General features: G+C 32.3%; 3 protein-coding genes and 1 pseudogene across 4 annotated transcripts; 2 read left to right on the forward strand and 2 right to left on the reverse strand.

The window, feature by feature from the left end:
• Positions 1-100: 100 nt before the first annotated feature.
• LOC145602447 (very-long-chain aldehyde decarbonylase CER1-like) lies at positions 101-7,006 on the forward strand. Its single transcript, XM_081658637.1, has 10 exons — positions 101-189; positions 3,416-3,636; positions 4,225-4,457; positions 4,579-4,798; positions 5,047-5,422; positions 5,515-5,622; positions 5,730-5,930; positions 6,050-6,151; positions 6,231-6,404; positions 6,837-7,006. The coding sequence occupies exons 1-10, from the start codon at positions 130-132 to the stop codon at positions 6,999-7,001; spliced, it is 1,860 nt and encodes a 619-aa protein (XP_081514763.1). The 5' UTR covers positions 101-129; the 3' UTR covers positions 7,002-7,006.
• Positions 7,007-10,857: 3,851 nt separating this feature from the next.
• On the forward strand, positions 10,858-16,808 carry LOC145603059 (fatty acyl-CoA reductase 3-like; annotated as a pseudogene). The gene is made up of 10 exons (XR_014104677.1): positions 10,858-11,473; positions 11,598-11,701; positions 11,833-12,037; positions 12,194-12,294; positions 12,387-12,579; positions 14,979-15,139; positions 15,570-15,651; positions 15,844-16,110; positions 16,209-16,336; positions 16,454-16,808. The product of XR_014104677.1 is annotated as a fatty acyl-CoA reductase 3-like (transcript).
• A 1,416-nt stretch (positions 16,809-18,224) lies between these two features.
• LOC145602242 (21 kDa seed protein-like) lies at positions 18,225-19,273 on the reverse strand. Its single transcript, XM_081658416.1, has one exon. The coding sequence runs from the start codon at positions 19,075-19,077 to the stop codon at positions 18,406-18,408; it is 672 nt and encodes a 223-aa protein (XP_081514542.1). The 5' UTR covers positions 19,078-19,273; the 3' UTR covers positions 18,225-18,405.
• Positions 19,274-22,683: 3,410 nt separating this feature from the next.
• LOC145600823 (kunitz-type trypsin inhibitor alpha chain-like) lies at positions 22,684-23,307 on the reverse strand. Its single transcript, XM_081656685.1, has one exon. It carries the CDS (start codon positions 23,305-23,307, stop codon positions 22,684-22,686), a length of 624 nt encoding a protein of 207 aa, XP_081512811.1.
• Positions 23,308-23,876: the final 569 nt, after the last annotated feature.

The following is a 23,876-nucleotide window of genomic DNA, read 5'->3' on the forward strand; positions in this document are numbered from 1 at the left end:
TTTGTCCATGCCGTAATGTACCTTATATATAGGCTTTGAATAATAATAATAATAACGTTGTAGATTTAATTAATTTAAGAGAGAGTGTTAAGTATTTAATTGTAAGTTGTAAGAGAGAAATAAAAGTGTATGGCGTCTACTCCTGGTATCTTTTCTCACTGGCCTTGGGAACCTCTTGGTAATTTCAAGGTTTACTCTCTATCTTACTACTTCCTCTGTTTTTTTACTTGACCCATTAGTTTAAGGGGCTGGTTAATGCATGTGAAGGTATGCTTTAATCAAAAATAAATTGACCCACCTTTAGATTCTTTAATTAAACCATGTAAACTGAGTGAGAAATGAAGGGAATAAATTTTTCCCTCCAAACTTTTGGTACAATTCAAACCAAAAGTTAACTTTACAATTCCAACTTTTGGGCAAATTTTTGTCATTTGCTATTTATTGCTTGTATTTGTTTACTACATCTTTGTCATTTGCTATTTATTGCTTTGTATTTGTACAAATTTTTATTTTTATTTTTATTTATTTTTTATTTTTTACAAATTCATGAAGTATATATATACACTTCATATTAGGTACTTCGTATTAATTATATATGTCTACAAAAGAAAGGTACTAATTATATATTGTACAATTCTACAACATTGAAGTATTTTGCATGACTTAATAAGAACACGTGACAACCAAGAAGTATTTGACTATTTGGTCGGATTGTAACTCACAATCTTAATGATAGATATTGGGTGGGAATATTTTACCTTTTCCTCCACGCACCACCAACAAAAGATCTTGGTTGTCGCCAGTGGTGAATCCAGGGGAATGAAGGAATGGGGGTACGGAATTCGGTTTGTTAACAGAATATGAAACTTAGCAAGCTAAAATTTCAATTATTTGCTGTTTACACCATCTTTTTAGTCATTAAATGTCTCCCTTACTCCTTAAAAGTTGTCCATAATTGAACCAAACATATAAATCTGATACAAAATAATTTAATTACAGATCGTACACTAACGCTTTTATAAAACTTTTACCCAAATTTTTAATTTAAATCAATGATTGTATAAATATATACACTAAAAAAATACTTGTAATAATTTAAAGTATAGCTAATTACACTTACTTCAATACATTGTCACAATTCAATCTAACATACATGTGTTCTTTCAAAATTAAATCTTATATACGTGGGTACGTGAAAAATTGGGCCAACTTCAGTCTCCGGCGTTGTCTTGCCTGAAAAATTAGACTTGGTCTCCCTCTACAAACAGTGTCTTATATGGTCCTTTTAAATAACCTTGTACTTATTAGGTTCATCTAAACAAAAGTGACCTTTGAGTGGTCCTGTTAAACAAAATTTCCATATATTAACTTATTGTTAGTTTTTCAATTTGGCATTTGTGAGTTGAAGGACTTAAAATTTTATTTTGACTACATAGAAATTTTGAAAAGGATTTAATGGACTTGAAAAACTTTTGTATACACCCGGTTTACACTAATATTAGTGTACATCGAGCAGTATAAGTAGCATTGTCAAAACGGTTTGACAGTTCGGTTTCGGTTCGGTTTGAAATCGGTTCGGTATTCAATCGGGTCGGTTTGGAATCGGTTTAATTGTCTCACGGGTCGGTTTTGGTTCGGTTTAAATAGTTATCGGTTCGATTCGGTTTCGGTTTATTCTTAAGCGGTTTTAATTCGGTTCGGGTTGTAAACAGTCCGGGTAGTAAACGGTTCGGTGCAGACGGGTTGCGGTTAGTTAACGGTGCGGTGTAAACGGTTTTTATCCTGGTTCAAACAGTTTCGGGTTGGAAATGGTTTCGGGTTAGAAACAGTTCGGTTCTTTTTTGGTTCAGTTTATAACTGGTTCAGTTCTTTTTCGGTTCATTTTTAACCGGTTCGGTTCGGTTCTTCGATGGTTTAACCACTTTAACGTTATTCATATCGGTTCCATTTCAAGTTTACTAAATTACGGTTCAGATCGGTTTTCGGTTTTAAAAAATAAATTGTTTATCGAGTTGTTTGGATTCAAGCAGTTTAATGGTTTTGGTTTGAAATTTGATAGTACTTGCTAACCTTTTGCGTTCACAAGTTTTATATAAAGTTGCGAATCATTTCATATTTACTATTTAGGCATCATATTATAAACAAATTCTCATTGATTTTATAAATACATATTATGTTCTGTTTCAAGTTTAGTCATACTGATCTTACTAGTTAATTACGAAGTAGATTATAAGAGTTAGTACTAGTGTATTAATGTATTATTGTGTTTACAATTAGGTTATTATATGCTTCTTATTTAATCATTTATATACATGACTAGAGGCAGTAGTGTTGCTAATAGTTTGAGGCAGGGCCCTTAATGAATGATTTGCCTTGCTATTTTAAAAAAAAATATTCTAAGATTTCTAATATTTAATCCATTTAATTATATTCCCGTAAAAAAAAGAAAAATCCATTTAATTATATAAAAAAGTTTGTAAACGGTTCGATTTAGAAGCGGTTTGGTTCATAAACGGTTCGGTTTACAAACAGTTCGGTTTTTAAATGGTTCGGTGCAAACGGGTAGCAGTTTGCTAACGGTTCGGTGTAAGCGGTTTTTTTGCCTGTTTAAACGGTTTCGGGTTAGATACGGTTCGGTTCTTTTTCGGTTCGGTTTTCTTTCAGTTCGGTTTATATTTGGTTCGGTTTGTTAACGGGTTCGGTTCTTATACGGTTTAACATTTTTCGGGTCGATTCGGTTTCGGGTTTACTAAAATACGGTTCGAGTCGGTTTTCGGTTTCAAAAAAATCGGTTTTTAATCGGTTCGGTTCTCATTTGGGTCGGTCGGTTTCGGGCAGTTAAACGGTTTCGGTTTGAAATTTGACAGCACTAAGTATAAGGGTAACTTTTAGTTAATTTTAGAGTAATATTTTGGGTAACTTTAAATATAATACAATATGTATATAAATAGACAACAAGAAAAGTTTTATAAGTTAATGTAATTTCATTCAATCACTAATAATTGATTTTTAGTCATTTAAAATGTGATTCTTTATTAATAAAGCGTAGATAATTTTTATTTGTTTGGGTTACTTTTATGCATATTGGAGGTAACTTTTATTCATTTTAGGGGTAACTTTTGATCACTTTAGGCTATCTTCATAATGGATGTTCAATAATTATTGTACACCCGATTTTTGTAAAAGTTTGTGAATAGACTTATGGACACTATCAATCGGGACATAGACTAAAAAACTTAAAAGTATTTTCATAAATCATCTAATTTACCTCCAAACACTAGATTATCTTCATTCAAATTAAAAAGCCTAATCTTTTTTTCTTTCTTTTTTTTTTTTTTTTTTTTTTTTTTTTTTTTTTTTTTTTTTTTTTTTGGAAAAAGACTAACTAGTTTATTTAATTGTATGTGGGTTGAAGTATGTTTTAGTGGCACCAGGGATAATTCATAGCATATACTTGTACTTTGAAAGATCGGAGGAGAGAAAACCATTTTATCTCATTGCGTCCTTTTTTATGCTATGGAGGATGCTTCACCAGCAGCTATGGATAAGTCTGTCTCGATATCGAACAGCAAAAGGCAACAACCTTATTGTCGATAGGAGTATCGACTTCGACCAAGTTGACAGGGAAAACAAATGGTAATGTAATTTATCATCCTCAACTTAATGTGATTATTAGTTTTAATTTAATTCCATGTTGTTTGATTTTCATTGGCAATATATAGTATCAATGTTGTTACTTAATTTGGTTGCTCCATGTTTGATATAGATAGTAAATTATCATATATAGAACTATTTCTCCCCCTCGATGGCAATAAGGGGAGAAATTCCATAGCTTTAAAAGTTTAAAGTGATCAAACAACGAACCAACACTTTTCTCTTTATTTATCAATATACGATAGTTACATGCATGTTTATATATATATATATATATATATATATATGTTAGAGATAATATCGGAAAATATATGTGTGATATATTTTCCGTATTGATCTTATTAGGAGAATAATATATTTAGGTTTATTATATGTTAAGATATTATTTAAGTATATCTTTTAGGAACATTGTTTCCTATCTTATGTTCTTAGATTTTGTATAAATACTCTACCTATTGATGAATAATAATCAAGCTATTGAATCATAATATTATCAATATATTTTTAATTTCCGTTTTTCTTTGTACAAATATATGACACCTTTATATATGTGCTAAATTATACAATCAGGGATGACCAGATTCTGCTTAATGGGATCTTTTTCTATATTGCATATTGGGTGCTAGAGGATGTAAAGAACATGCCTTTATGGAGAATGGATGGTCTCCTTCTAGCTTTCATACTTCACATTGGTCCTGTTGAGTTCCTCTACTATTGGTTACATCGCGCTCTACACCATCACTTCCTTTACTCTCGCTACCACTCTCATCACCATTCTTCTATTGTATCTCAACCCCATACCGGTAATTAAGTCACCACAAACGTACTCGTTGTTATATCAATTGGAAATAGGTAGAGTAACGTAACCAGACCTTAGATGTTATCATATTATGTTTAATCTAGGACAATATTTTTTGGTTGCAGCTGTGATTCATCCATTTGCTGAAGTCATATCATATTATGTTATCTTCGCAATACCGTTGCTGGTAACCACATTCATGGGAGCTATCTCTATAGCCAGTACAGCTTTGTATATCACTTACATCGACTTGATGAACAACATGGGTCATTGCAACTTTGAGGTCATTCCGAAATGGGTGTTTGATATGATTCCTCCACTCAAATATCTCATGTACACTCCCTCGTAAGTAACTTACATGTACAATACAACTCTCGATCTATTTCAAATTGCACAAAAGTTATAAGGGTCTGTTATGATTTACTGAACTGAAATGAATTTTTTATGAGAGAAGGAAATTAAGAGCTGAAGTGAACTGAACTGAACTGAAATTAAGCTGAAGAGAATAGTCCATAAGGCTCTATTTTGTTAAACTTAATTATTTCAGACAAAATAAGTACAAATATAACTATACAGTTTTTCTGGTTTTACAGGTATCACTCGCTGCATCACACCCATTTCAGGACAAATTACTGTCTTTTCATGCCATTCTATGATTACATCTATGGAACTATGGATGAATCAACAGATATAATTTATGAAACTTCTCTGAAGAAGCCGGAAGATGTTCCGGATGTGGTTCACCTTACGCATCTGACAACTCTACAGTCTATCCATCATCTCCGGCTTGGGTTTGCCTCCCTTGCTTCGAACCCTTTCAACTCCAAATGGTACATGTGGCTAATCTGGCCTCTCACATGCTGGTTCGCGCTTATAGCTTGGGCCTATGGTAGGACATTTACCATCGAAAGAAACACATTTAAGAAGCTTAAGGCAAATTTGTGGATTGTGCCACGCTTTATGAAAGAAGTGAGTAATTTTCACTTAGCCATTTGACATTTACATATGAGTGACATAAAATGGAACTAACATATATATTTTTATTGGAAAATTTGGTGTAGTATCTCTTACAAACGAAGCGAGATGTCATTAACAAGTTGATTGAAGAAGCCATATTAGAGGCAGAGGAGAAAGGAATCAAAGTAGTGAGCCTAGGACTTTTAAATCAGGCAAGATAATTAAGCTATGATTATTCCTTCATTTTATGTTATGTTATGTTATTAAACCATTGAAATATTTATAGCTAACTTTTATCTTCTGACCACTAACTTCTTAGGGGGAAGATTTCAATAGAAACGGCGAAATTTACTTGGAAAAGCACCCTAAGCTCAAAGTAAAAGTGGTAGATGGTAGTAGCTTAGTAATCGCGGTGGTGCTTAATAGCATTCCCGTGGGCACTTCCCAGGTTATGTTTAGGGGTAGGCTGTCGAAGGTTGCTTATTCCATTGTTTCGGCGCTATGTCACAAGGGCATCCAGGTAGTAAATTATTTATGGCCATGTACTGTAGTAAAACTACATTGATGTGATGAATTCCAATAAATATGTACAATTAAGTACGTATATGAAATTAACCTATGCTTTCATATCATATTTAGGTTACTACCATTAGAAAAATTGAATATGAGAAGCTTAAAAAGTCTTTGACCACAAAAGAGGGCTCCAATTTGGCTCTTATAACAAATGGCTTTAATCAAAAGGTACCTTTTTTTTTTTTAGGGTGAAATTATTGTATTCGAATAGTGTCGGAGATGATATTTGTTTTTCTCTTTGATGCAGGTATGGTTAGTCGGAGAAGATTTAACGAAAGACGAGCAGTCTAAGGCATCCAAAGGAACTATATTTGTTCCTTTCTCTCAATTCCCTCCCAAGAAAACAAGAAATGATTGCTTCTATCTCAACACACCATCATTGGTGGCTCCTAAATCATTCAGAAACTTGCATTCTTGTGAGGTTCGTACATTATTTCCCCATTTCTTACAATCCATTATTATTTAATGGAAAATTTGTCTGGAAGGGACTTATATCTTCACTCTTTTGTCTAGAAGGACCTTATATGTTCAAAGTGGTCTAATAGGACCTTATAAGTATGTTTTGTTGTCTAGAGGGACCTTGACGTCATATTCCGATGTTTGACTTTTTTACTCCGGCGTTGACCAGTCATGTGACTATCACATGACTTAAAAAAATCACCCTCTCTCTTTTTTTTCACCTTTTCCCTCCAATTCTCATTATATGCTCATAATTTTCCTTTTAGACAAAAGAGTGAAGATATAAGTCCCTTCCAGACAAATTTTCCTTATTTAATCGAGTACTATTATTTCCTCAATTATTGAAGCTCTTAACTAATTGCCTTGTGTTTTGGGTATGTACATATATAAGCAGAACTGGCTGCCAAGAAGTGTGATTAGCGCGTGGCGTGTGGCAGGAATCGTACATGCTTTAGAAGGATGGAATGTGAATGAATGCGGTGATGAGATTTTCAATGTTGAAAAGATATGGGAAGCTTCCCTTCAACATGGATTTCTTCCATCCAAGACATTTGCTTAGCCATGCATATTGGCTACAACATCAAAAAAAAAAAAAAAAAAAATCTATATACTTCGTATGTTGTATGCATGCATATGAATAAGAGTTACTCAAGAGTTTGATGTATTGATGTATTCGGTGACTTATTAGTCCATGAATATCTTCTTTGTATTTTGCAAGCTTCAAATTATGGAGATGGAGTTGTATAACTCGTGAAAATATCAAATTTATAACGTACTCCGTATTTATATAATCTTTGCTAAGGTAGCAGTGTCTTCTTGTTAAGAATAATATATATACACTAGTAGAAGATGCATTGAAATTATTGTGGGACAAAAGCATAATGAGTGAAAAAGCTTACTTGATAAAGAATAACAACACTTGAGCATCAAAGTAAGAAAGTATCAATTAGATGATTGACTGTACATCAAATTTATTGAGTTGAATTGGTTTCTATATCTAATGCCTCCAGACGCTTGAATTTGATGGTAAATTCTAAGTTATTGGTTTCTATCTAATGCCTTAGGATGCTTGTTTTATAATTTTTTTTATTGAAATAAAGTGATATAATATTTTTTTTTCCAAAGGGAGGGGTTTTTTTTTTTTTTTTTCGAAAACTACCTAATAAAACCTAGAGTACGGAGTTTGTGAGAAGCTGCCTAATAACAATTGTTGTGATGAGAAACTACCTGATAAAAATTGTTATAAAAAACTACCTAATACAGGGTCAAATGTTATAAGATCGTATCTCATTTTCCGACGTTGACCCACAAATTACCTCAAAAACCAGCAGCTTTCATCCCAAAAACCAATCCCAAAGAGGGTGGTTTCGGGGAAGTTTCATGGCAGGTAACGTTGAAAAATTGCTCAAAGTTGAAAATTCAGCCAAATATAGTATTATTTTTTTTTACATTATACTTATAAATGTATATAATTTTATTGTCTTAAATAAGTTGCCAATCAAAAGGAAAAAAAAAGTTAGAATATATTTATTTTTGGAATTTGGTTTTTGGAGAGAAAAAACGACACCAGAAAGTGACATGTATCATTTGTAGTGTTTGTTTTAGTATTAAGTTATTGATGATTATTGATTTGATTTAGCAAAAAAAAAAAAAAAAAAAATAATCTTCGTATTAACATTTCCTTAATAAGCATGGACTTGAATATTAATAATTTATTACACATGGTTATATTCACAAATTTATTAATATACCCTTAGAAATACTCTGTACAATTTAAATAGTTAGATTGCCCTTTGGAGCTTCATTGGATCACTCCACGAGAGTTTGAGTAGACGACACTATGACAGTGACTCGAACAAACATGATTGTATTAATTTCTCGTCTTTATATTAAAAAAGTAGTGTACGTATTTTGTTAATTTTAGACCAATAATTGATCCCGACAAATGAGAATTTGCACCCTATTTATCATATCAATTTATATAACAGTGAACAGGATAAGAAGCCAAAAACCACAGTGAAATGATAGGATGCCAATTCTCTTTTGTCGGGATCAATTTTTGCTTTCGGCGAGGTTTGTGGTTTTTGTGCCATGGTGAGGCCTCCGCCATTTACCATTAGTTCACCATCGAACTCATTCACACGCTAGGTATATCATCGTTCTCTTATTTTCTTTCGATTGCTCATATTTTTTCGAATTTCATATAACCTTGGCAAGCTCATTAATTTTTTGGAAAAATTAGAAATAATAATTCCAACTTTCAGGAATTTTACTATAATAATCGCAACTTTGGATTATTGTAGAATAATCCGAACTTGGGGTAGTTCTTTTGCTTAAATCCCAAACTAACTTTGGATTATTTTGGAATAATCGAACTTTGGATTATTATTTCTAATTTTTTCCGATTTAAATCATGCCACTTATTGTATTAATTGGTGGAATTTTTATATTAATGGTTGAGTGGGGAATTTAATTTGAACAGTATTAGGTTAAGAAATGCAGAATTGTGATTTGCTAAAAAAAAAATCGAATTTTTATTGGGGAATTAGAAATCATACATGAGTTTATTTTCAGGTTCCAAACCGAATAGGATGTTAAATTGGTGATTGTGTAGCCATGATTACCAAAGTAACAATTTCAATTTCTTATTAATTCTTTGTGGCTGTTTTAACATACTTTGTTCAACGATTTGAGTTAATTCTTGGTATTTTAATCAACAGTTGTTTATTGGATCCCTCTATCATGAAGCAACTCGAAAAGGATGAGGTATTTTATACTCTCTTGCCGATATTTTCCAAGTATATTACTTTAATTTGTGTTGTAAATTTATAAGTATATATTACATGCACCCATTATTTATTAATTATTTATTTATTCTTTAAACTGAAAAATTTGATTTATATATATACTTCACTTATTATCAATATATTTCTTGGTTATATTATCCTTCAAATATTGCGTAGTCATCCAAGTAGATGATAAAGTTGTTGGCTTGTTGCTAATTGCTAGCTATAGCCTAAGTAGCGACAATAGTGATAGTTTTGATCATTTACAAGTTTTGAGTGATGCTTGTAAATTAAATATGAGTCAATTTGAATTGATTGATCATTTACTCATTTGCTGATAAGCGAATTAGATATCATTCAACGTAAATTTAGACGAGGAGTAATCAACATAAATTGAAATGAGGAATGAAGATGATGTTTCATTTTACTTCGTAATACATATGAGGGCGAATTTGGCTTCATTTTTTTATCATTTGCCAATAGAAAGGACAAAGTCGGCAAATTAATTTCTTTTTTTTTTTTTTGAATAAATTACAACTTTATTATTTTTTTCCTAGAATTCGCATACATACAAATTGTGTAACGTTAAAAACGTATACAATACGAAGTATTTCACGAGATATATATTGTAAATAGATTTTTTTTTTATTTATTTTTTTAATTTAAATTATAGGGTTAGCACGAGCCCCTCGGGTTACAAAGTAGGCCGCCAGTGGTCTCACAAGTAGATATGAATGTTGGCTTGTTGCTAATAATGGTAGCTAGTGGCCATGTAGATTGTAGAGTGATAGGATGAAACTTAGTTTTCATACTACATTTGCAATAACAAAAACGTTGTCGGAAAGATTTTTAGACCACAATTAAATTGTTTAATGTTTAAACCATATTCACAAGAAATTTTATGTAGATAGATTTTAAAATTTTTTAAAATTAAAATTTACGGGGTATCACGTGCCCCTCGGGTTACAACGTAGGTCTGCCAGTGGTCACACAAGTAAATAAGAATGTTGGCTTGTTGCTAATGCAAACTAGAGGCCATGTAGCGACATTTCTAGTGATAGGATGAAATTTAGCTTTCATTGGACTTGAATGCTTTGGATGATTTTTGACTCAAGATCAGTTGACACTATTCGACATGGTGTTATTTGAATGATTATTATGGACTACTATATAGCCTTTTAAATTCCAGGTTCAATATATCTTAATTAGTTAAGTATAATGTACATCATTTATTGTAGAGTGTGAATTGAGACTTGAAATAATCTGCTAGTGCAACAAAGGGGCCACCTTCAAACACACATATCTTTCATTCGAAAATTAATCTTGAGGTGATTTAAGCTGGAGGTAATATGTTTGTTTCAAGAGCTTTCCAACGATAGATCATATGCCAAATTCCGATAAAAAACAAGAAAGTTATGGCCGTTAAATTTACCAATAGCTATCAAAGCTGGGCCGGGAAGGGGCACGAATATGCCCTGCATAGCACACCCATGCTTGGTCGCGTGAACGTTTTTTTTCTTCCTAAATTCGGGTAGGCTTATGACGACTACTAATGCTATTCCTTGGGGAATAATTTGGGGTTCTTTAGAGTTTTTTTTATGTTATATAAGAAACCGTTGGGTGGACAATTATTAAGTGTTTAAGTGCTCAGATAAATTAGGCTAGCCAATTCAAGCTAATATGTAACTCCACTCGAGATGTTTTGTGAGATGGAGAGAGTTGTTTCTCCTTTGATTATATCTCTTGTTTACCTCGTCTAGTCTCTTAATTTTGTGAGATGTTTTTAGCGTGTCTTCATTGTCTTGTACATATTAAATTTCGCCACTTGCAATTCCGATCCTTATATTCAATTTACAGTTGTGTGTAATAATTCGATGACGATAACATGCTATACCCTAATTGATAAGGACATTTGAGGTAAGAAGATGACTAGCAAAATGTGCTTACAAAAAAAAAAAAAAATTTAAAAAAAAAAAAAAATCTAAACTTCCCTCAATAGTTGATGGATCAACAATTTTGACAGGGTGTATGTAGACTTTAGCTACTTGCTTGGCCTTTGTTCTGATCCTATAAATATGTTAAGCCAAGTGAGCTTATTTCATCATATTATAAGCAAATCCAATCTACAAGTAAATCAAACTTAGTTATATTTCTGTGAGTTTTATCATGGATTTTGGAAGCATAACCGAGTTTTTAAGCAACAAAACTATCTTAGTTACCGGTGTAACGGGCTTCATTGCTAAGAGTAATTTCTCTATTTCCCTTGATTGATTACTATTGCGTACATTACCATGGTGTTATAATGTGCATGCTAGTTTAACCAACTTCGTAAGGTTATTTTTTAACGTGTATACTTACATGAATTGCAGTTCTTGTGGAGAAGATACTTAGGATTCAACCAAACATTAAAAAGTTGTACCTTCTTGTAAGGGCTAGAGATGCTCAGGCAGCCAATGTTCGGCTGCAAGATGAGGTATACCGCCGATCACAATCGAACGACTACTATATGTACATTATTACGAAGTACTATTTATTTTTCTATAACATTCGAAGTACGTGTAACATATATATCTTACGTCGTATATTGTCATGTCTTGGATGTAGGTGTTACGCATGGAGTTGTTCAAAGTGTTAAAAGAAAATTTGGGAACAAATTTTGAGGCTTTCATGTCGGAGAAAATAAGTGTAGTTGTTGGTGATATTTCGTACAAGAACTTGGGACTTACTGCTGATCAAATGAAAGATATGTACGAGGCTAGGGAATAGATATAGTTATTAATGTTGCAGCAACTACAAAATTTGATGAAAGGTATGCATTAAACTTTAACGGATTTATATTATATTTCATGCTTATGATCCATGCATGTTTATATATTATTTAAAATATGTACATAAACAGTAATAGGTTATTTTGAAACGAAGGAAATATAATTAATTACGTGTGAATTGATTTTAATGAGTGTAGGTATGACGTTGCACTAGGCGTGAACACTCTTGGAGCAAAGAACGTCGTTAAATTTGCAAAGACTTGTGCTAATATACAGTTGCTCATCCATGTCTCAACTGGTACACGATCGAGTCCAAAGGTTTTATCCGATGATCTTTTAATGATCACATATATAATTAGCTAATAAAATTTAATTAATTTGGTGTTTCAGCGTACGTGTGTGGAGAGAAAAAAGGATTAATATCTGAAAGTGCATATGCCATGGGTGAGACACTAAATGGTGTTAATGGGTTGGATATTGATTCTGAGAAGAAGCTTGCTGAACAAACATTAAGTAATCTTAAAGCCAAAGATCTTTCCGAAAAAGAAATCGGAATAATGATGAAAAATTTAGGGAATCAAAGGTATGAATTTTACAATTATAGACAATTTAGCTAACAACATTAATTTTATTTATGTATCGTATGTCCCAATTAAGCTTTATCTCTATCTAAACAGATTGAGTTTAACCTTGAAATTATGGGTTTAAAATCTAGTTTCTATCACTACTAGAAATGAGCCAAATACCGATGGCCAAAATTCATCGGTAAAAGAATAAAAAACCATCGGTATTCAATTTACCGATGGCTGCCATCGGTATTTGGCCGTCGGATGACAATTTATCGGTAAAAATGAAAATACCGATGGAAAAGCCATCGGTAAACCAGATACCGATGGTTTTATCGTTGGCCAAAAACCATCGGATTTTTTTAAAATACCGATAGCTTAAGCCATCGGGATATTTTACCGATGGCAAAAACCCATCGGTATTTTTGATTTACCGATGGGAAACCATCGGTATTATTTTTAAAAAAATTAAAAAAAAATTAAAAACACCCCCTACCCATCCACTGCCCATACCCCCGGCCCTACCCCTACCGTACATCCCAAACTGCCCACACCACCACCCAAAATCATCTACCGCCACCTCAAACACCAACCGACAATCACGCCCTCCGCCCTGGTGAAACATGCAAATCAACCCAGAAAACAAAAAACAACGAAAATCAAGAAAATAACCAAAATCAAACAATTAAATGGAAAACAACAAAAATCAAGAATAATAACCAAAATCAAACCACATAATACAAATCAAGAAAAATAGCCAAAATTAACCCACATACCAAAAACCAAACCAACTAAAAAAGCAAAATCAACCAACAAAATTAAAGTATTAAACCTACTAAATAACTCAAACAACCCACAAAATCAAATTAAAAAAATAAAATAAAAATCAACACAAAATCAAACAAAAACGAACATACCTTTAATATTATGGCCAAAATTCATCTACTTAAGGTTTAAATGGTCATAATCGGCCATAAAACTCCAGATCTGGAGTTTTTGTAGACGCATTTGACCAAAAAAACCATAATGTCGCCGAATTCGCACGAAATTCATCTACAATGACCAATAAAATCCACGAAGACCATGAGAAAAATAAACCGAAGGTGAGAAAAGAGGACGAAATCGAGAAAGAGAAGGGAAGAGAAAGATAAAGAAGAAGACAGGAGAGAGAGGAGAGAAGATAGATGAAAGAAGAAAGAGGCGTAAGAGAGAGAAATAGAGAAGAAAGAGAAAAGGGGAAAGGGGAGCGCCCGGACTAGGGTTACTCTAGATTTTTTAATTTTGTAAAAAAAATTTTTTTTAAAGAACACCGATGGATTTAAGCCATCGGTAAAATACCGATGGTAAAATACCATCGGTAAATTTTTTTTACCGATGGCTTTTAACTATCGGAAAATAATTTTAATTTTCTTTTAAAAAAATAAGATTTACCGATGGATAAAAGCCATCGGAAAAAATATACCGATGGTCAGGCCATCGGTATTTTGAGAAATACCGATGGATTGAAAAAACCATCGGTAAATTATTTTTTTACCGATGGCTTTTATTGACCATCGGTATTTCCCATCGGTAATTGAGCTTTTTCTAGTAGTGTACTGAGACATTTTGGAAGAGAAGTTTTTAATAATTTTCCTCCGCCAATCTAATTCTATGCTCGGACATGATCTAAATTTTTCTACTAGCTCTAATTGATTTTCTTATTTGATTAAACTTAGACCTTATTATATATATGCACTAATTTTAAAGGAGAAAAAAAAAAATCAAGTAATAAGATTTCCTTAAATGTGTGCATTTTTAACGTATAATTTTCATAAATTTTTGTGTATATTTAAGACATTTAGTAATAAACAAACACAAACAATTAAAAAGATTTGATCTAACTATTATTCCGATATGATATGATGTGATAATTTTCGAAATAGTCAAGTTCAATTATGTATGTACTTTAATAAGTTGAAGTGAAAATTGATAAACGGGTCCGGGCCACACCGTCATGAGTGTCCACTTTACACATCCAAGGAGGTTTCACCTCAAAATCATATGACAATGAGAGGAGTAGCCCCTTAAATTAGCCTTATAAAGTGGACACAATTTTCTTATATCTTCAATGTGGGATACACTTCCACACACTTTACACTCTTTCGATGTGGGATAACACTTTTACTCACGTGTGGGTTTTCTCATGGGCTCAACAAAAATACCTTAAGTTCAATGCTTTTATTTATATCAAAACTTATAGGACCAAATACACATTATTAGTCGTTCTATTAAATGTTTAGAGCCATATTTTTGTCCTCATTTTCATATTAATGCCACATTTTTCGTTAATCAACCAAACATTATATTAAAAATCTATGGGTTCATTGACACTTTAAAATGATCTAACATTAGTGTTCTTATTTACTACATAAATTAGGGCAAAACATTACGGATGGCCAAATACTTATGTTTTTACAAAGGCGATGGGAGAGATGTTTGTAGGGCAATTTCAAGGCAATTTACCAGTGGTTATCATGAGGCCTACCATCGTGTGTAGCACATTGAAAGAACCTTCCCTGGCTGGGTTGAAGGTTGCAGGTATATATCTTTGAACTTAATATCACATTTAACACAAAAATCTTAAGAATATAATCTTATGTATCTAACTATTACTAAATCGTGTTCATGATCTATATACTACTGATGTATTTATACAACTAGTTAGCTTAGTTGGTCACCCCGGTTCAAATCACTCTACGCAATTTTTAAAGTTAGCTTTGCGTGATTCAAGTAATTAAACTGAATTGTTAATGAGAAAAAAAAAATTAGGAATTAAACTGAACTGAAATTAAGTTGAAGAGAACATGCATGCCCATAGTATGATAGGTGTTCCCTACCTATGTTGGATTTTAAAAAGTAAAAACTAAGTCTCTCTAATACAATAGCTCTATTACGTTGTACTATTGACCATATTGGTATAGAGTAGTACAAAGTATTAAATTTTCCATTTCTACTTATTTGATTGCAGGACTATTGATAGTGTGGCCGTGACGTATGGAAAAGGTATCCTAAGTATCTTCCCCATGGATAGGAACACCATCTTAGATTTGGTTAGTCCTCCCTTATTACCCCTTTTATTTATTGTAAGTAACCGTCTCAAATTACTTTCTCCATTTGACTTTTCAAAGTCCGACCATAAAACCTTATTAGTTATATATAAAACCGATAATTCAATTTATATGATTATTTATGTGAATTTTGGCAATAACGTTTATGATGTTAACAAATTAATAACTATGCAGATACCTGCAGATATGTTTGTGAATTCGATAATTGTGGCAATGAAAACCCATGTTTGTAAACCTTGTTTGACAATATATCAAGTCGGAAGCTCATATAGAAATCCTGTAACTTTTAAAGAGTTGCATGACATTCACTATCGTTACTTCACTAAAAATCCATGGAGCAATCGTGAAGGTAAACCGATCATAGTTGGGAAAGGTCTTGTGTTGAGCAACATAAAGATATTCGAAATCATTCTCTTTGTATGGCAATTTTTTGTTCAAATCGTAAGTTTAATTTCGCTTTACAATTCAACAATAATGTTGTTGCTTATCCTTTTAAATTAATTATTCTGATTTTATTTAATTACACATTTTGTTTTCAGATTCTATTATTTGCTACTAGAATGGGTCATAGTGACTTGCAACGTCCCTTGTTTAATTTCGACAAAAAGCTGAAAAAAGCTGTGAAATTGGTCGACTTGTATAGACCCTACTTGTTCTTTAAGGGCATGTAAGTTCAACTTTTGAGCTTCATAATAACATAACTTCTATCTTTAACTCTCTATTCAATTCTTATGCGTTGTAAGAGTAATTGTATCCTTGCTATTGAATGGTTTTCTCTTTATAGATTTGTCGATACAAATACCGAAAATTTGATCAAGACTGCCCGTGAAAATGGTTTGGATGAAGATGTGTTTAACTTCGATCCGTTGTGCATCAATTGGAAAGACTACTTCATCAATTGTTAAATATTTGTTCTAGTTGGTATCTTTGTCAGATTTGCAAGGCCTTCACATGCTATTAGTTTATTTTCTTAAACAATCTAGTAACAATGCAGTTCTTGGCCTCATTTAAACAAGGAGTTGATGTATCATATATATAATACTCGAATAATCATGTATGCACAAAATTTCATTTACGTAGATTATATTGTATAATTAAATTAATAAGAGTGATTACAGTACATATAGTTACATATTTAATTTTTGTTGCTACATCAGTCTGTCATTATTTTAACACTCTTAAAGTCTTAAGGTAATAACAATGAGCTTACTCTTTTACTCCTTACCTACTTCGTATACTTTTTATGTTAATGGGTAGTGAGCTAAATAAGTATATTTACTAGTATAGTAGTATGGACTGTGAAGTATACTGTATAGTAGTATAGTAGTATGGACTGTAAAATGGAAAAAATTGGAGGGAAAAGGGGGAATTAAGTCATTAAGGGTCACGTGACCCTCACGTGACATGGTCAACGTCGGGAAATAAAAATCAGATGTGTCATTCTGGTGGAAGGTAGTCAATTACAACATTTTATACTTTATAAGGTAGTTAATTACAACATTTTGTTTTCAAGGTAGTTTTTCGCAAAATCTGAAATTTAAAAGGTAGTTTTTCACAAAATATCCTTTAATTTAATATAGTGACCTTTTGTTTATTAATTAAAATAATCATATTCTCTCTAATATTAGTGATCCACAATAAATTAGTGTAAACCAGGTTCATTTAGGAATTTGGACTCGTACCATAATTAACACCGATTATATATATTGGATTAAATAACAGCATAACATTTGCTTGAGACATGGACCACATGGTGACATGGTGGTTGATTGGTAGTCTTCAGAGTTTAAAACTTCAGACTACCAAAATAAAATTTCAAAATTTGTGAGGCCAAAATATTATCACCTGAGATATTTTCCCATTAAATTAGTACCTTATCTACACAAAAAGTTAATCTCATCCTTTAATATTTTATAGGCAAAAAATTTAGAAAATCAGTGATACTCGTAGACTCAACCAAACTAAATAGGCATAGCAAGTTTCACATATAGTCTCTAGGCTCGTATATATAAAGCAATGAACCAAAGACCTCTTTATTAAAATTAATTATTTACTGAGTATTAATCACCTCTAGAAATGAACAATAGTTTAATGAATGATTTTTTCCTCAAAATTGATTTTATGACTCAATTATGAGTGATTGAATATCCAACGAAAGGTTTGTTGACATAATAAATGGAGATGAGGAAAGAAAAGAATAATAAAACTTGTATTCAATCCAATTAAAAACGTACTACATAGCAACATATATATAGGCAAAATAACTGAGCTATGAATACGGAACATGATCCATGATCATTGATCATACTAACATTAACCCTCTAAACTAACCCACTACTATTATGACTCCACTAATATTAGGAGTTAATTAACCACTAACAATTTAAAGCAAATATTTCAATAGGGTTGCACTAGAGCAGTCATAGCACCATATTGGATTCGAGAAGGAGGAGAATTGAAGAAAAATGGTTTTTTTTTTTCCTTTTTTTTTCCAATGATTTTTTTTTTTTAGTTGATCAGTCAATAAAATAGAGTGGAGATTCAATACTAAAATCTTGTTATGCAATACTAAAATCTTGTTATTAAATGAAGAGAAATTTGAAGATAAAATCTTGTCATTGATAATACATCATACAAGTACATTATTGTTCATACAAATTACAAATATTATTTATAACATTGATTACATGCGTAGCAATGTACTATGGAGCAAAAGGAAGACCGACCACACAACACTTAAGCTTTAATGAAACTTAGAACGTGGAAGAAGTCTGGCTTTCTTGGAACCAGACCTAACCACAACATGGTGTCATCATCAGTGCCATCAGTAGCATCAATTGCGCCGCATACAATATCTTTCATAGCTGCGAACCCATCGATTGTACTACTAGACGGACAATATTCGAGTTGGTAAGAGCCCGTACGAGCAATACTATTCTCTATCTTGAACCAATTAGCTGCGGTCTGAGGACTCGGGTTTCCAATACCACCTCCGGTAGACAAGTGGAGATTACCGGAGTTGGCATCGGGGGTTAGCTGCCATGCTCCTTGCGAGCAGACGCTAGATGAAGTGTTGATGAACATTATGTTAACGTCTGAGGAAATGTGGATGTGTTTTTGCGATGGGTCTGATGGGAGGAACGTTACTGGGGTTTCGCCGTGCCAGCCTTGGGCTAATTGGGCTACGTATTGAGGGCATTCGGGTTGGTTTGGTTTGGATGCCGCGACTAGGCCACCACCAATTCCGATTTTTGACAGTTCAGTGCGGACGTAGTAGGGTGAGCCTGCTTCGAGTGGGTTCCCTTCGACGTCTAGGACAAGGTCGTTGGCGGCTGTTTTTGTTGTTCCGATGGAAAGAAAGAAGATGAGGAAGATTGTTGTTGCAAATTGGACGAAAGGATTAGCCATTTTCACGTTTTTACTTCTGAAGTTTGAGAAAAGTTAGAGGGTAAGGATTGTAGAACAGTGGAATATAGTTAGAAGCTTAGAACTTAAATACAGAAGAGGCTAAAAGCCAGGGAATTTTTTGTAAGTACCTCTTAGTTTTGTGTTCAATTTTTGACACACAAACCTAATATTCATCAACATATGTAACTTAATCATTAAACCAATTAACCAAGTGGGAGTTTTGGGCATGTATGTGATCAAAAGGATATAATGGTAAATTCCTATGTACAATCTAAAAGGAAAACTAGCCACTATGACCAAATTTCTAATTTCAAAATATGCAAACAAAAACATAAAATACACTTTAATATAACATCCGTTGTAGCCAAATACATTAGCAATTTCATTAATTAGTCTAACAATTGTTTAATAGTTGTATTTAGAATTCGTATTTCATTGGAAAAAATTGTAAGTGTTAACTGCCTTTTAATCTTTTTTATTCAATGAAATTAACATTTTCTTATTACTCTTATGTTCAATCTGCTCTAAAAAAATTAATCAATCCGTACATTAAATCATTAAATCGTCAATCAGGTTCACTTTTGAACCACCATCATTCATATAGATTCCTTAGAAAAATCTATCTGTAATTTTGACACATTTTTAATAAGAAAACTTTTAAATGGAAGTATGTATTTTGTTTTTATAGACCAATAATTGAATTCTCTTGGACATACACATAATAGGATAAAGTCTATCGAACCGGACAAAAGAGAAATGGCATCCTATGAGCCTTATGTTCTTCTCTTGGCTTCTTATCCTTGCTAACAAAATAAAGTGTGTACGGAGTATAATGTTGTTTAGCTAGGGAGCCATTCTAAGGATCGATTTGATTTTTTATAACGCGTTTGAGTTTAGTTATAACAACTCTTTTATTTTTTAATAATTAGATTTTATACCTACAATTATAGTGGATGAAATAAGAATGGAGGTGTTTGGTGAAGACTTAAAGTGTTTATTAGAGAGATAAATTAGCTTATTTGGCTAATATAAATTGATTGATCACCATTCAAAAAAAAAAAATAATAAAAATAAAAAACAATAATAAGGTGAAATGTTTGGTGATGAGCTAATTCCACCAAATAAGCTTATTTTCAATAAGCTAATCGGACAAATTTTTTTATTAGTTTATTCAATTTTTTTAAGGTGAAACGACAAATTATACCTTAATTTTACCACAATAGAATATGTCAATCTTTGTAATAGTTATTTTGCGTACTCAAATAACCGTAAGAAATTGGCTATTTACCAAACACTTTTATACAATCACTTAATAAAAAATAACTAATTATAACACGATCAATTTTGTCTTACTACTGCTTTCCACTAAATAATAACCTCTCTATTCCATTTTTCTATCAGTTTACATTTGATGATTCATTCATATTGAGAATCATAATAAAATGCAAAGCAAAGGTTAAAAATTATTAACTACAAATATATGTGTCCTAATCAATATTATCTATTGATAGACTCTAATATATACGTAGTATCATGTTAGGTTTAGGCCTAAGACGTATCCAACATCATGAAAGAAAGTGCAATTTTTAAGTCCAAAGGAATAAATTTCATCAAAATTAGGAAATGGTGGATAAGTCAACCTTATAACGTTATTAATAACTATCTATTATTTTACAATATGGAACATGTTGGTGTATATTGCTTCAAATTATTAGGGATGTTATGGTTTCCTATCTTTTAGTTAGTTAGTTACCACTAGTTGCTTAATGTTAGGAGTCAATAATAGTAGTTATTATTTTTAGTCAATGTTAATGGTCATAGTGTAGTGGTACGTGGAGTTTGTTTCTCCACTTTGAGAATCATGTTAGTTAGTGGGGCTAAATAGTAGGGATTAGTTGTGGTTAAGGTTAGCTTATATAAGTCGTAGAATGCTTTGTACTTTGTCAAGTTAATTATGCAGTATTATTATTATGAGTGGTTTCATATGTTTTCATTATTGTTTTCTCCTTCTCTAATTTACACAAATAGCACTAATAGAACATTCATATTTGTCGTTTGCATAGAATACACTACGCTATATATCATAGAATCTCAGGTAAACATCCCTAATCTAAACTATTTATTTAAAAAAAAATAATAATAATAATAATAAATAAATAAAAATTCACCTAGATTTCTATCCCATAGACCCATGCTATCGTTTGCCTCGTACTTTTAATTAATTACTATTTGATTATGCAACAACCATACATGTAAATATGTAATTTAGGAACAATTCATTGGTGATTCTTCCATCCTTAAAATTTTATATTGCGCAACTTAATTTTGCTATTACACTTGTATTTTCATCTCAACATATGTAATAATGTGCGACTGTGGTGCATGGTCATAACTTATATGTAAATATGAACGAGCAATAATGTTTTGTGCGACCTGCTTATTTTGCAATGGGTTTGGTTCTATGGTACCCTTTGCAAGTTGTTTAATGCTTTTTTTTTTTTTTTTTTTTTTTTTTGACGGGAGTTGTTTAATGCTTTTGTTACCTAAGAAAATCGTTAAATTAATGACTTAACTTGTACGGAGTACTTCGTATCAACTAGTTAAAACTTGTTGGCGTCTTATTGATCTCGAATAAAATGGGGTGACGATTCTAGGGGTAGCTAAAATTACAATAAAAACATTAAAAGTTAACTATAGTTTTATCAATTTAGAAAATGTTGAGCCCATGAGAAAACCGACATGTGAGTGGTGTGTTGTCCCACATTAGTTAAGTGTATAAGTGAGAATTTGTATTGGGATGTGTATCCCAGATTGAAGAAACAAGAAAGTTGTGTCCATTTTATAAGGTTAAGGGGCTACTCCCTCATTGCCATATAGTTTTGAGGAGGAATTTCCTTGGACTTGTATAGTGGACAGTTGTGACGGGTGTGGGCCAGACCTGTTTATAATGTATCAAAGCCAGGTTTTGGTTATGTTGTGATCTGGGCCAATATTATGGACAACTCACATGTGAGGGGGAGTGTTGAGCCCATAAGAAAACCAAGATATGAGTGGTGTGTTTCCCCACATTAGTTGAGTGTATAAGTGAGTTTGTATTGGGATGTGTATCCCACATTCAAGAAACAAAAAAGTTGTATCCACTTTATAAGGCTAAGAGGCTACTCCTCTCATTGTCATATGATTTTGAAGTGAAATCTCCTTGAATTTGTATAGTGGAAAGTTATAATGGATGTGGCCCAGGCCCGTTTATCAGTAAACGACCCATTTTAGACTTAAAGCTTGTTGAACACATCATATGTCTGGATTAGCTTCTATAGAATGTACATGTCATTTGGTTCATCTAATTAATAATTTGAGTTTAGTTTTGGATCCTCAGCTCCATCCCAATCATAAAATTTTGTTAATTAACTAAATATAAATAGATCAATAGAAAAAGAAAGATAGTAATAATACATAACTCAACTCCGTTCATGAATAATTCATAAACTAGAGGAGGAATTTATTCATGTGTGGACTATATATAACATATATAGCCACATAATACCACGTACACTTACATTGTTACATACACAAGTCCAAATTAAATCAAGTTGATAATCAACTTAATTAAACATAAGAAGCCAATTTTGGAACAGCTTTCATGAAACTAACAGGATAAGGAGAATTAGGAACGACTGCCATAAGTTCGTCGTTAACAAATGTAACATCCTTACACTCCGTTTCCGAAACTCCTCTAAATAATTTGGACTCAACTCTGTGACAAAACTTTATATTATACACATTCTCACCAATTTCAGCTTCTTCAATTTTGAATGCATAAGTGTCCTTAAACTTCCCATCAGCACCAACAATAACGTACGAATTATTGTTTTCGTCTTCCTTGGCTACCCACCACCGTAACTCTTTGTTACAACTGACGTACGCTTGATTAAAGTAAAATTCAATTGGAATAGAGGTCTTAAGGAACCCAATTTTCAAAGGGGAAGACATTAATATAGGTAAGCCCCTAGTGTAGAGTTTTTGGGTGATAAAAAGAGGGCATGGTGACGAGGTGTTAACTTTTTTCATGGCTAGGCCACCAGTGCCTAATAATTGTGGAAGGATATAATAGTTTCCCCCGTTTTTGACTAGGTCGCCGTCTGTGTCTAGGACAGGGGCGGCGAAACTAGAAACGGGGGACAGAATGAAAAGAAGAGTAACTGCAGCAACTGGGAGGAGAAATGAAGCCATTTCTCTATTTTGGTGAATCACTTTTGCTAGGGTTATATTGTTTTCTTTTGTTGAGCTTTGTGGGTTGATGAGGAACTAAAATAGAATGATGCTATTTATAGAGAATTGTATTGAAAATACAGGGTTTTTTTTATTTTTATTTTTTTTTTTTAATTTTTTTTTTTTTATTTTGGGTCCTTAACAAATAAGCGTAACATTGCATGGTGTATTTACTTGAGTATTAATTATTTGTTGATTAGATTGTCAATGTATAATCTGTGATACAGTATTTTTTTTTTTTTGTTTTTTTTTTTTTGGTGGAGTGTAAAACGGTATTACGAGATTTGGGTCCAACATTATTGGGAAAAGATAGTAAGACATGAATAATCATGTCGACATAAATAGAAATTACAAGCATATATTTTACATGATTTTTATACGTATTTTTTTTTGTACTCCATAGTACTTAAGTTGACAAAAGAAAAATAAAATACTTGGACCATTTGTTGTCGTTGAGAAAGCAAATTATAGCAACATGAAAAAAACAAGTGTATAACTATGACCACTAATATAAAATTGGCTCAAGAGAC

The sequence above is a fragment of the Chenopodium album genome, chromosome 21 (assembly GCF_948465745.1).
Source record: "Chenopodium album chromosome 21, dcCheAlbu1.1, whole genome shotgun sequence".
Classification (NCBI taxonomy): domain Eukaryota; kingdom Viridiplantae; phylum Streptophyta; class Magnoliopsida; order Caryophyllales; family Amaranthaceae; genus Chenopodium; species Chenopodium album.

Excerpts from the sequence above, each read along its gene's own strand:
- LOC145602447 (XM_081658637.1), top strand. The coding sequence starts at position 130 with ATGGCGTCTACTCCTGGTATCTTTTCTCACTGGCCTTGGGAACCTCTT. Across the intron at positions 3,637-4,224 it reads GTTGACAGGGAAAACAAATG|GGATGACCAGATTCTGCTTA; the intron begins GTAATGTAATTT and ends TTATACAATCAG. Across the intron at positions 5,623-5,729 it reads GCCTAGGACTTTTAAATCAG|GGGGAAGATTTCAATAGAAA; the intron begins GCAAGATAATTA and ends CTAACTTCTTAG.
- LOC145602242 (XM_081658416.1), bottom strand. The coding sequence starts at position 19,077 with ATGGCTAATCCTTTCGTCCAATTTGCAACAACAATCTTCCTCATCTTC.
- LOC145600823 (XM_081656685.1), bottom strand. The coding sequence starts at position 23,307 with ATGGCTTCATTTCTCCTCCCAGTTGCTGCAGTTACTCTTCTTTTCATT.